This window comes from Corvus cornix, chromosome 8, assembly GCF_000738735.6.
Source record: "Corvus cornix cornix isolate S_Up_H32 chromosome 8, ASM73873v5, whole genome shotgun sequence".
NCBI lineage: Eukaryota > Metazoa > Chordata > Aves > Passeriformes > Corvidae > Corvus > Corvus cornix.
In genome coordinates this window covers 2,591,809-2,604,305 of record NC_046338.1, presented here as the reverse complement: position 1 = coordinate 2,604,305, position 12,497 = coordinate 2,591,809, and the positions used below count along the sequence as shown (strand labels likewise).

The following is a 12,497-nucleotide window of genomic DNA, read 5'->3' as shown; positions in this document are numbered from 1 at the left end:
TCCCCTCTGGCTCTGGAATCGCCGGGGCTGAGCGCTCCCTGTCTCTGTGCAAGTGGCAGGCGTCTGGCAGGGGGGTGATGGCAATGGAAGACTTAAACCTTTCAGCTCTTCTGATGACCTCTGCTGGCACCAGCATGGGGGAATTCCTTTTTCCTTATGTTGCTTTTGAAGAAGATCCAAGTCTTGGGATTTCATACAAAACCTTCTGAAGTTTTCCCACTCCCTCGGATGTGTTGAGTTCAACTCTCAGAAGTGAAGACAGTGGAACCCCAGATGGATGCTGTCCTGGGGTTGGAAAACACTCAACCTTCTGAAATTCATCATTTTCTTGATGATTTTATGGCTATGTTGGAAGTTGTGACATAAATGTTGAACTGAGGTTTCCAATAAGATAAATAAGCGTTTATAGAAGTTGGAGACTGGAGCTAAGGAAGCGGAATGTGGAGTGCATGGAACTGATTTTAACAGGACAAACCAAAGTGTTTTGGATCATTCTTCAAAATTAACACCTAGGAATGGACTTTCTAATTTATCAACTGTTTGTTGATACTCTGCCTGGACTTAGAGTGTGTTTGGAAAATGTTTAATGATAAACTGTTTGGGCTGTTAAACATAGACATCAATAATACATAGAGATGTGAGTTTCTCTGGTGCCCAAAAGCCAATCTTAGAGGCCTGTCCTCAATTATCCATGACTTGAACACTAAATTAGTTTATATTTTCAGGGTTCCCTTCACACCAGAAGGAACTGTTTGCTTTAATTTTTTCCCCCCCACTCTCTTATGGAAGAAAGGAAAAGAAAGAAGTACTGAGTGTGGTTTTAACATATTGTACCAAAAAAAAAAGAAAAAAAATCACTAAAAAGCATTGCAAGCTGGCTGGAGGCCAGCTCTGATCATGAGGAACCCCAAAGTGCTGTGTAAACTTGAACTGTTATTAAACCACCTGAGATCCACTTGGGCATCCACTGGCACAAGTGGCCTGCAGTGGCTCTTAGGGACACTTGGAGCAGCTCAAGCAAGAAGCTGAAACTTTCTTTAATCTTTTTTATTTCCTCCTGTTTTGTACCTCCTTCTCCAGGGAGCTTCTGCCTCGATGGAGCCAAGATCTCTTACCTATAATTCTTCTCCTTAAATTTAAATCTCCGATTTTCTCAGGTCATAATCAATCATTCCCCATTGTCATAATTGCTGTTGTTACACCCTCTGTAATGGAAAAAAAGATTAATTTTGGGGATGGTTAGCATGGCACTTGGAGGCTGTTTTGGAGTGAGACTGGGTGTTTCTCGTGGTGCAGTTTGGTCCTGCTATGAGGTGTGAACACATCACCACTTCCCCTCTTGTCCCCCTCCTGCCAGTGCTGGCAGCTCAGAGCTGGCTGGGCACAAAGCTCACCCCACCAAAATGTGAAGGATTCATTCTGAGTGTTTAGCTCCCTGTTCCAGCTCATGGTGGGATCAGCTGAATGGAAAATGGAAAGGGAAGAATAAATGCATGGAAGAGGGCTGGGGAGCTGGACCAGCCTCTTGGCTTTGGCTCTTGGGTGGGCATGGTGCTGTCAAGTCGTTATTTCCTGCCATGCTGGGTTTCTTCTCTGGGTTTAATCTTTTCTTCACCCCACTGCTGATTTAAAGGTGTTTCAAGCCACTTTTCCTCACAGGAGTTATTTTCCATCCCTTTCTCATTTTGGTTCGCTCGCTTTAGAGTTTTTTTTTTTCCTCTTTTAACTGCTGATGTGAGGTAGAAAAACAGAGGAGGGAAGCGAATGGAGTGAAGTTAACCCGGGAAGAAAGAACAAATTTCCATATTCTTTGTCCTGATTTGTTAAGGTTCATGCAGTATTTTCATTCGAGGAGGTTAAGTTTTGTCTTTCTGGTTTAATGAAGACTCAGGAGTGTGTAAGGAAATGGTGTTTTCATCTGTTCTTCACAATCAGCTCTCAGCTCAGAATCAAAGGCTGCTGTGCTCTTAGAAGTGTTTTATTTCCAATGGAAAAGAAAATAAAGCTGCAGCACTTCCAAAAGTTCAGATGCATTCCTGAAAATCTTTCAGGGGGTTGTATGGCTTTGCTGCTTCAACTCTTGCTACGAGTTTGATTTAAAATGACCTCCTAAATCTGTTAATAGTCTTGCAAAGCGACTCCTTTTGCCTGGCCCTGGGTGGAAACCACACAAACCCACCGAGTTCTGCAGGAATTCCTGCAGGAGCCAAAGCTGCTTGGATATGCACAGCAAAGGGTGCATAAATTTGAAGTTTCAGTTTGTGACACGCCTCCATCTACTTCTTCTTTCCCATTAGGTAAATCAACCTGACTCTGCAGGAGAAGGGAAGCTACTCACCTGCATAATTAATATTTTGGTAAATATAACACTGTCCTCCCAGAATTCCAGATGTTTTCACTGAGAGCACAGACAGCATCAGAGGCAGAGCTGAAAGGATCAGAGATCCTGCTGGGAGAGAGCCCCTGGAATGTGCTTCCCCTGGTGTCACGTTCACCATATGACCCTTGCTACTCTTGAGTTGCAAGACAAAAAATAAGTAAAAAGCTTTTATATAGAGAGAGGGGTATGGCTATTTTTGTTCCAACATAATTCCAAATATATTATTCTGAAATTACACACTTATATACTGGATAGAATTAAAATTACATAAATTGTGCTGTTAAATGGCTGACTTCTTTCAGAAGAGCTTGTACTAGGTGAAGGAATCTTGTTTGGTAGAGCTGCCGTGATAGATTTCAGAATGACAGGCTCCACATCAACTTAATAACATGCAAGCAAGGGTACAAATTTATCATCTCTGCTAATTGCAAGTCTGTTGTTTTTATACTGCCATCTAGGCCTCGGCCCCAGTTGGAGACCTGTTCTATTTGGCACTGTGGAGGAGCATGATAAAGGATATTCTGCTCCTTAAAAGCTTGATAAAGGATACTTTGCTGTTAGTGTATGTAGAAAAGAAAAAGGCAAACACCTGCAGGAGAAGAGAACAGGTTTCCTTCACCTGTTGTGAATCAGGCTGTGATTGGAACTGACCTTCCTTAGGAACATGTTGGAATAGGGATTACTATGCCCAATTTTGGGCTTTAATTCTGTGCTGTCCCATGAGTGGAGGGAACAACATTCTTTTATAGGGAAACACAAAAGTTTCACCTGTATTGCCATCCAGCAGGGCTGAACGATCATGATAAGAATACTGTCTACAAATGATCAGGTGGAAAATAATCTTCTAAATAATAGGTAGATTTTAGCTCTGTGTATATCTGTGAAGATCACAATTATAATGTCAATATCCAAAAGAATTTGGTTGAGCATATCTGTGTTTCGGTTTTCTTAACCTGCATTTTTATTCATATTTGAAAGCGTTGTTTATATTCCTTCCTGTGTGTGAAAGGCAAAGCACATGAAACAAGGACAAAGTTTTGAATATGCTGAGGCTATGTTGAGAGCTTTGTTAAATACTTGGGGTAAGCAACAGGGTAGTAGTATTTTTTTATTAAATTTGTTGTAGTTAGCTTAGTATTTTATTACTGCATTTATCAAATGTTACTATTCTGTTGGATATATCATTTATTAATTTGATTTTTTGTTGTTGTTGTTGTTTTTAAACCTCAGCTAGGTTATTTTGAGTAATTCCGAAAATACCCCTCAACATGCCTGAAAATCCTGCAGCAGGTATGTGGTCTGAAAATGATTCCTTTTGCTGAGTGCTGAGCAAAGAAGCTCCATTCCTAACCTGGACTCCTTTGTGGTGCAGATAAGCAGCAGGTGCTGCAGATCCTGGATCGGCTGCAGGCAAAACTGCAGGAGAAGAGGGATTCCCAACACCAGGAAAACCTGACTATTCTACGGAACACCCTCAGGAGCCCCTTGTTCAACCAGATACTGACTCTCCAGCAATCCATCAAGCAGCTGAAGGAACAAGTGAGTGTAAAATTACTGTTGTTGGTGTGATGATAACTCTGGGCAAGTGGAAGTTGAATCAGGATGTGTAGGCGTGTGTTAACGAGGGCGCTCTCGTTAATAATCTGTAACGTGGTGTGAGTGAGTGTTGGGCTTTTTTTCTTCTGTGGAGCTGGTGTCTGCAGAGGCACTGCTGAAATGAGAAGTGGTTTTGCAACAAACAGGTCATGGGGCAATGTGCTTTAAAAGGGATGCAGGAGAGGCAGGGTTGTGTTGGAAAAAAACATCTGCAAAAGACATCAGCTCCAGTATTTTGAGTCCTGAGCAGTGTTGGAACTGGGATCCTTTGTTTTTCACAGGAACTAAGTGCTGTTTATCAGCTCACTGGCAGCATCTTTTCTCCCTAAAAGACAGCATCACTTAATTCCCTCTAATTTTTACAAGAATGCTTAACCTGCTTCAGGATGTAAAGTGTAGAAAACCCAGCCTGAAGATTTGCCAAGCTCTGATGCAGCCGTACCCAAGCGAGTTTTAAAATGACTCGGCTTCAGCAGCAGTTGGAACTTGTGTGGGTTGGTTTATGAAGCCACGTGACATTTGATTTTGCGGACAGGGGCATCCACAGCACAACCTGATGAACACATCTCACCCTGCAGTTAAGATAAAATCATGAGCAAACTTAAACCCAGCAACTGAGCAGCAGCAATCCCCATCTGTGCTGCCACAGTGCCCAGCCGGAATTACAGCAGGGTGGGTGTCAGAGGGACAAGGCCACCTTGCTGTCGTTGCCAGATGTCTTGCAGGTGTTCCTGCCTGGGTGGCCTGGTGGTGGCTGTGCTTTTCATTATCCCTCCTTCCCAGGTTCCCATAGATGCTGCATCCCTTCCTTCCAAAGTTTGGATGCATGTTTGCAGGCTGTTAAAAAATGTATGAAAATGCAAATGTATCTAAGAAGTTACTGTGACGTAGTGGGGTTTATATTCAGAATGTTCAGAACTCTCATATCTCGAAAATTTAGGTTTTCTTGAAATTCTATTTAAGCATGGGCAGCTTCATTCAGGATGGGATTTTCCAGGTTATGATGTCACGCTAGGAATATTTTTGCATTTCTTCGTTATCAGTGAGGACTAGAAGTGCAAGTCCTAGCAGGGATAACATGTTCAGTGGTAGTTGGTTTGTACCCTAGACTCTCTCCGGGGAAGGGATAATACAGACCAGGCCTCAGGCTTCTGAGTGACTCAAAATATTTGGATTTTTGTGCCAAAGTTCTTACAAAGCTTTGCCTGACAGTTGCAGCAGTGCTTGAGAGCCTCTTTAGAGTTTGGTGCTTTTGCATGTGTTGTTTCTGGAACACCAGGGTGAAAAGAGGATAAGGGGCACGGGCAGGGGAGAAGCATGAAAGAAACAGAGAGAAATGAGTGGAGTAGAAACACAGCTGAAACATTCAGGGAACTTCTGAAAAACAGTTTAAATTTCATGTGGTAGCTTGGTTATAGCTTATCTATTAATGCTGCCTGATTTATACAGGTGAGTATATTTGTGTGAATGGGCACAGGTATTCTCCTTTGGCAGCCTGCACACAAAATGGTGTTTGTGGAAAACCTTTCCTTTTGTTTTCAGTAGTTTTTCCACACCTTTGTTCATTTTCAACAGCTCAATTACATGCCCCCTGACCGCTCAGTGGATTTTGATTTTACCAAGAGGGGGTTGTTGGTGTTTGCTGACAAATCAGTCACTGCTGGGACACCTTGCACTTCACCTGGACCCAAAGCATCAGCCTTCACTCCAAACCTGGGAGTTAATGAATTTAACATGATCATCCAGCAAATGGCAAAGGTAAGGCTCTCAGGGTTAGTGAACCAAACTTTTGTTCCTTTTGGAGCATTTCACACTGCTTTTTTTGTTGTGTGTCTGGAAGCATGGTGCCTCCTAACCAGGAGAGAGTAGAAGTGTTGAGAACTTTTCCCTGTGGAAGATAATGTCAGGAATAGGAAGTGGTTTGGTGGCTTGTTTTGTTTTTTAGCTTTCTTTGCCAATTTTCTGGTTTACTTTCTACCAAACACACCAACATAGTAAGAAAATTTCGATTGCCAGAAAGCATTTTTGGTATTTGATGACACTTAATTGAAATTGGACATTTTCAGCAGAAACTTGTTTTGATGGAGGCACTTTTTTATCAAGTACATTTTAAATTGGAAACGTACCAACTGTATGAACTGTGCAAAGTATTAAAAGAACTAGCATGTAATATTTTATTTAACTCTTTATTTAGTGTGTCTTAACTTTGTCAGACAGATGCAGATTTTAAAAGCTTGTCATGTAGCATGGACCAAATTCCCAAAGAATTTCTACAGGTGCAGACATCCACCCATGGGGGACTGGCATTTATACCACAAATGTATTGTTCTCTGTTATTTTCAACCATTAATTTAATTGGTTATTCATGCCTTTCTATATTAAGTAACTGTTGCTAATTGACTTCCTTAATGTAGCTGTAATATTTTGAGCATTACTCTGCTCATTAGTGTGTCATTAACTCATCAGAGATAAGATTTACAGTAAAGGCTGCACGTTATTTGGAATAAAAGAGCTGTGATAGCAGTGCGTTCTCCCAGTAATATTTCCCAGTAAACATCCCCAGCAATCTTGTATTAGAACTGAAAAACAGGCAGTTGCAAAAGCAAACTTTTTTTAGCATTAGGTGTGAAGCTACAGGGAGGGGAAGGAAATTAATTTTCTGTATTTAAAAGCTGCAGTCTTTTGAATGCACACCTAAAAATCAGCATTAAAAGCATGCGGAGCCAAAACACAAGTAATTTAGTTCAGCTATACAGCATTTCCAGAAATCCCAAATATATTGCTCTAGACAGCACTTCGTTCATAGTTTTCATCCAGTTTGGAATTCATCTCATAATGTGAATGAAGTGTGAAAGCAGCTCTTAAATTCCCTGAGGTTTCAGAACCTCAGAGTGCTTGCATATCCAATACGTTGCTATATTAAAAATAATAAATGGAGGAGCTTTTATAGAAATAACATATTCGGTATTTTGCCTTTGTTTAGTCTTAGGAGGAGAATAATTCTCCAAGTGTTCATAAATTTTGAAGTAGCTCATTCTATTGCTTTGAAAATTAGTAAGTCATTTTATCTTCTGTTTTATTAGGGAAGACAAATAGAATCAATAAAGATTGATAAACCTTCTGTTGGAGGTCTCGGATTTAGTGTGGTTGCCCTTAAAAATCCCAGCCTGGGAGAAGTTGGTATCTTTGTCAAGGAAGTCCAGCCAGGAAGCATAGCTGACAGGTGAGATCTTCATAATTGTGCTGGAAAATTGTGTTTTCCGTGAAGGGAAAAGTCATGACCTTCACGTTGAAAACTCTATCAGAATAACATGTTTGTCTGGGTTATCTGGTGGGATATTTTGGTGGTGGTATCTTGCTTTTCAGCTAAAGGGACTCATATTTTGAGGATCAGGTTTTCAGATGAGTTCTAAATATCCAAGCCATTCATAAATGGAATTTCCAGAAATCATTACTCACTTCAGAGAATCTTGAGTCCTGATTAAAAAAACAAAAGAAAACTCTGAAAAAAAACCCCAAAGAAAATAAAAATTAGATTCCATTTTAATTTTTATCCATTGTGTCCCTGAAAGATTTTTTTTTTCCCCCCCTTCTTCCTTTATTCATGTGCCTCTGACAATGCCCTATTTATAGTTGGTTTTACTGTTTATTTCCTGTGTAAATTTAGATCCACTCCTCCCGACAGATCCCTGCACAGATGTCATCATAGAATCGAGGCTCCAGGCAGTTTCTTCCTGTATTGTCTGTGGGTTTTCACCCAACAACAAAAGACAGAGCAATCCTTTAAAAATAAAATGTGATTGTAAAACCACAAGAGTTGGCATGAGACAAATGCAGTGCTTGGAATTATGTTTCAAGAAAATGTGTCTAGATTTCAAGTCATTGGTGTCACTTTTTAAATAACACATGTCAGGAAGTGCCAACACAGGATGACAAAAAGAGTGGGGAGAGGTTGGAATGATAATGGCGATGGGCCCACAGAGAACACACCAGAGAACACTTAAAGAAAAGCATATTAAGGCTCTTTCAAAGTGGAGACAGATGGACTGATCCGGATGTCAAAGGAGGGTGAATATCTCACTTTAGGATTTGATGACCTGCTGCTCACTTTCTTTGATGAGAGAATCTGAAATATGGTTAGTGCTCGAAGAAAGTGATTTCTGGGAAACATCTTAAACATGGCATGATAAAAAGGAAGTTTAAAATGCCTTAGTTAAGATGTGCAGTTACATTGTTTGGGAGTTTATAAATTTCCCCAGCATGCTTCCCATTTTGCTTCTGAGACAAGATCTCCTGGAGACTTTTTTGGATTCCTACAGAGCTTTGAAGGCAGTGTCTGTCTATGTAACAGTTTGGTCTCGTGCTCAGAATGAATATTTAACAAAGGAGATGAGTGATGGTTTCTCTCTTGTCACAAATCTAAATTCATCACTGGGGTGAATTAACTGTGAAATTTATATTATCTCAAGGTAGCAACTGAACTGTGTGTTGCTCCAAGAAAGTTTCATGTCTGAAGCTTGATACTATAAATTTTAAGTAAAATATAAATATGCAGGACATCAATCTTTAGATTAAATAATGATACAAAACAGCATCAAAGCCTGAGTTGTGGGTACTTAGAGATGGCATCATGTAGTGCTAAACATAATGAAGAATAGTTCCTAGTTTATTGTGTAACTACAAAAATACTTTTTTTCTGCTTTGTAGTTCAATATCATCAAGAAAGGATGAGGGAATTGAAATTAAATTTTGAATAGAGGCATGGTAAAGAGTTGAGCAAATTTCTGCACCATGCTAAAGCTGGAACAAAATGTGGCTGGGCAGTTCAGAACAGTGTGGATTGAATGTAGTTTGTAAGCTGGGGAAGGCACCCCAATAAGCAGATTTTTAAAATACATAAACATTTAACCTTGCACAACTGTTCATATTTCAGTTACACGAGCCTGATGTGAAGTCACTGTGCCGCGTTTAAAAATTGCTTTCAATGTTTTGTTAAGGGATCAAAGACTGAGGGAAAATGACCACATACTGGCCATTAATTGCACGCCATTGGATCAGAACATTTCCCATCAGCACGCCATTGCCCTCCTCCAGCAATCCACAGGATCCCTGCATCTGGTGGTGGCTCGGGAGCCACTTCAAGGGAACAGCAGAACCGCCTTATTAAGTGATGTAAATCCACCTGAGACTGTGAGTTGTTGTAATGCTGTCAAAATCAGATTTTCAGCTGGGCTGGATATTTTTTTTTCCGTGGCTCTAAGTGTTTGTGTTAGCAAGTTTTACATGGAGGGATTTTTTCCTTTAATCAGATTTTATATGTGATGACATTTCGTTTAGACTCACCGTGCAGTAAGTACAAGGCTTCCATTGCAAAGCTACGTGGAGTTGTCATCAAACAGATCCTGGGTTTTTATGGGATAGCAGAAGCTTTAGTAGATCACCATATTCTTATCAGCAGGGTCTGTTCAGCACAGGCTGGATGAAGCATTTGATGGGGATACCCAGCTGAAACCTACTTGTGCTCAGCAATTAAAGATGCTCTGATTACCTCTTAAAAGAGAGTAAACATAACCTGCCATGAGCACTGCTTGAAACAGCCCAAGCAATTTAAACTGGCACTGCTCACACCAAAAAGCCTTGTCTTTGTTTTAAAAAACAAACACAATTTATCTGTTAAAGAACCTCTCAATCCCTGTTTATTTATCAGCTTGTTTTGGTTCTGGTTTTTTTTTTTTTTTTTCCCCCATCTGCAAATTTCAGTGATTGGGAAGCCTTTTGTTTTTGTGACAAAGGAGAGCTTGTCACTGGGACATGTAATAAACCAGGGCTGAACTTCCATCTGTGTTCCACCCATATGGTCCAGGTGGCTTCCCTGAATTCGGTCAAACTGCACACCTAAATCCAGGGATTGCAATATTGGAATCTGAATTTATTATGCTATTAGATTTTGATGAAAATCTGGGTAAAAGCAGTGCTTTTCCTTATTCTTAGTAATTATTTCCCTCATGATTATTACAGAGGTAGTGAAATCTGAAGGTTTTAGTGGCTAATCAATATTGTTTATTGCACTGAAAATTTTAAAGAATTAAATTTTAACTGCTTTTTCATTGAAAGATCCGCACTGAACAGACTAACAAAATACAAATATATATCTCTGCAGGGGGTCTTTAAACTTCTTTTATGATATTTAACTGGCTTTGGCAAAGATTTTCAGTATGCTAATAAATCCTTTATTCGCAGAAGACTTAAATCTGCCTACTTTGCTCCATTTGGGCCTGTATGAGATATTAATCTGACAGAAACATTGGCTGGGTTTAGGTTGCTTAACAGCTTTGTTATTTTCAGGTTGTCTTGTAGAACATAAGGTCATGATACAGTGTAGCTTGGAAATTTGCTTCCAATCCAGTATGGCAGAATATTATGCTGTGCTATTAATTCAGTGCTGAATGGTGCTGTTCAGAGTGTGTAAGTGAAGTAACAGAAATAAGAATTTGGGCAACACTGACTGAAAACTGGACCAGTGCAAGCTCCTTGCCTCTGTTTTTCTCTCTTGTTTGCAGTACTCTGGATTTATAAAAAACGAAAAGGATACTTTTCATCTTGGCAGGAAAACCTTAAAATTGCTTTTTCTTCGTCAAGCTTTTTCCTAGTATCCTGTTATCCTGAAAGTGAAGGACAAAATGTGTGTTTAAAAACAGATGAGAAATCCCACTGCGTATTTATGAGGAAATGGAGCTGAGTGAACAAAATCCCACAGATCTCCAATACCTGGGGTGGAAACAGAAAATTGCTCTGATTAATTCTCCTCATTCCTGCTACACGTGGAAGTGAGAAACATTAACGATCATCCGAAATTAAAATCTCCTGTTTTTATTAATTGCAGATTCACTGGGGCCACATTGAAGACGTTGAGCTGATTAACGATGGTTCAGGATTAGGCTTTGGAATCGTAGGAGGAAAGTCGAGTGGAGTAGTTGTAAGAACAATTGTTCCTGGGGGATTAGCAGATCGGGTAATTTGTTATATTATGTCACTTCTTATTTGATTGCAAAGTATAATTAACTGCTTTTGACAGTCTTAAAATAAACTAATATACTTAAACAAAAGGAAGCTGATAGCATCAAAGTCTGAATGCCAACACATGCTTCATAAATAAATACATTAAAGGTATGATGGAGGAAAAAGTCAGCACCTGATATAAATTAAGTTGTTTCTCAGACAAGCTTTGGCTTTTTTAATGTTGTTGAACATGCAGAAATTCTGAAAAGTTGCCTGATATTTTTCATACTTTTGGTATTTTTAGCCTTTGGTCAGTCTGGGGCAGAACAAATACTCTGTAGAATTTGGCAACATCTATAGGGACAAACTCTCCAAGTGAATTGTCAAGCAAGAGAATCTGCCCTACCAAAGTCACTGCATTGCAAGGTTCAGTTTAGAGATTGAAAATGTCCTGTTTGTAGAGGGTTTCATTGAAGGGGATTTTGATCCCTGCCCTGCAGCCTGACCAGTCCAAGGAGACACTTGGGTTTGATGCAAAGCCTTTTGAAGGCACCGTTTGTACCTTGATTGTTGTCTTTAAAGACTGGGTGCTGAGTGTTGCTACATTTCAGGAGTAGAACACTTGCAATAACAAAACAGATTCAGATTTTTAAAATTAATTTGGTCACGATGAGTTACGATATTTGAGGACTGGAACCCATAGAGACAAAAGAGAGAGGCAAAAGTACTTCCTCTAGTACAGGATGGAAATAAAAGCTGGAAATTTGGAGAGCTTTACTGGAAAATGTTGGCTTTTTCTTGACTGTCTCCCTCTGAACCTGTCGTGTATAAATGAGTATTTTTTAATTTTTGTCTAACACCTGTTTTGCTGTAAGGAATAAAGTGTTTTGGCTACCAATGAAGCATGTAAGCTAAGAACTCACCACATCATTCTCAGCTGAATGAGACATCATTAGGAACATGTGAAATAATGAGGCATGTACATGTTAAAATTGGATGAGTTTGTAAATGAGTTTGAGTTGGTTCTGGGAATAACCCTGTGATTGCTGTATAAATCAGTGCACCAAAGGTGGTGGAGCTGTGCTGATCAATACCAGCTGAGGATGTGGTGGTAGGAATTCTTGCTTAAAATGGAAATGATGATGTAGGTCATGAATCACAATTATCAGGTGAAAAATAGGTTGTGTGGAGTCTTGTTACCTCCAGTGGATTTACTCACTCGAGTTGGAGCTGGTCACATAAGAAAAAAATTGCCCGGCTAATACAGAAGTATGAGGGAAAAACTCTAGAAAGTCCTCAGTCAAAATGCTGTGCTTTTATTCTAATCCCCTATCTGATGAGGAGCGTTCTATGAAACAGAACACACAACAATCTGTGAGATTATAAAACAGTGTTGCTGCCTGTTTTCTCCTAAATGAGTCAAAGGGTGGGAAACCCAGCATGTGACTGTGCAAACGCGTCCTTGAATTATTTACTATGTTGCCATAGTGGTCATTTTGCTGACATTTCCTCCCATTGGTTC

At 39.8% G+C, this 12,497-nt stretch overlaps 1 protein-coding gene across 4 annotated transcripts in view; it reads left to right on the top strand.

Moving 5' to 3' along the window:
* PATJ (PATJ crumbs cell polarity complex component) overlaps window positions 1–12,497 on the top strand; it is a 140,000-nt gene that overhangs the window by 2,441 nt on the left and 125,062 nt on the right. For 2 of the 4 annotated variants that reach the window (XM_039555943.1, XM_039555941.1), the window contains exons 2-8: window positions 2,298–2,357; window positions 3,611–3,670; window positions 3,753–3,919; window positions 5,552–5,734; window positions 7,060–7,199; window positions 8,974–9,166; window positions 10,860–10,988. In XM_039555943.1, the coding sequence (XP_039411877.1) occupies window positions 3,649–3,670; window positions 3,753–3,919; window positions 5,552–5,734; window positions 7,060–7,199; window positions 8,974–9,166; window positions 10,860–10,988 (834 nt within the window). In that variant the 5' untranslated portion in view covers window positions 2,298–2,357; window positions 3,611–3,648. Of the gene's footprint in view, window positions 1–2,196; window positions 2,358–3,610; window positions 3,671–3,752; window positions 3,920–5,551; window positions 5,735–7,059; window positions 7,200–8,973; window positions 9,167–10,859; window positions 10,989–12,497 lie in introns of those variants that run through there. The other 2 variants (XM_019291620.3, XM_039555942.1) reach the window with 2 other exon arrangements.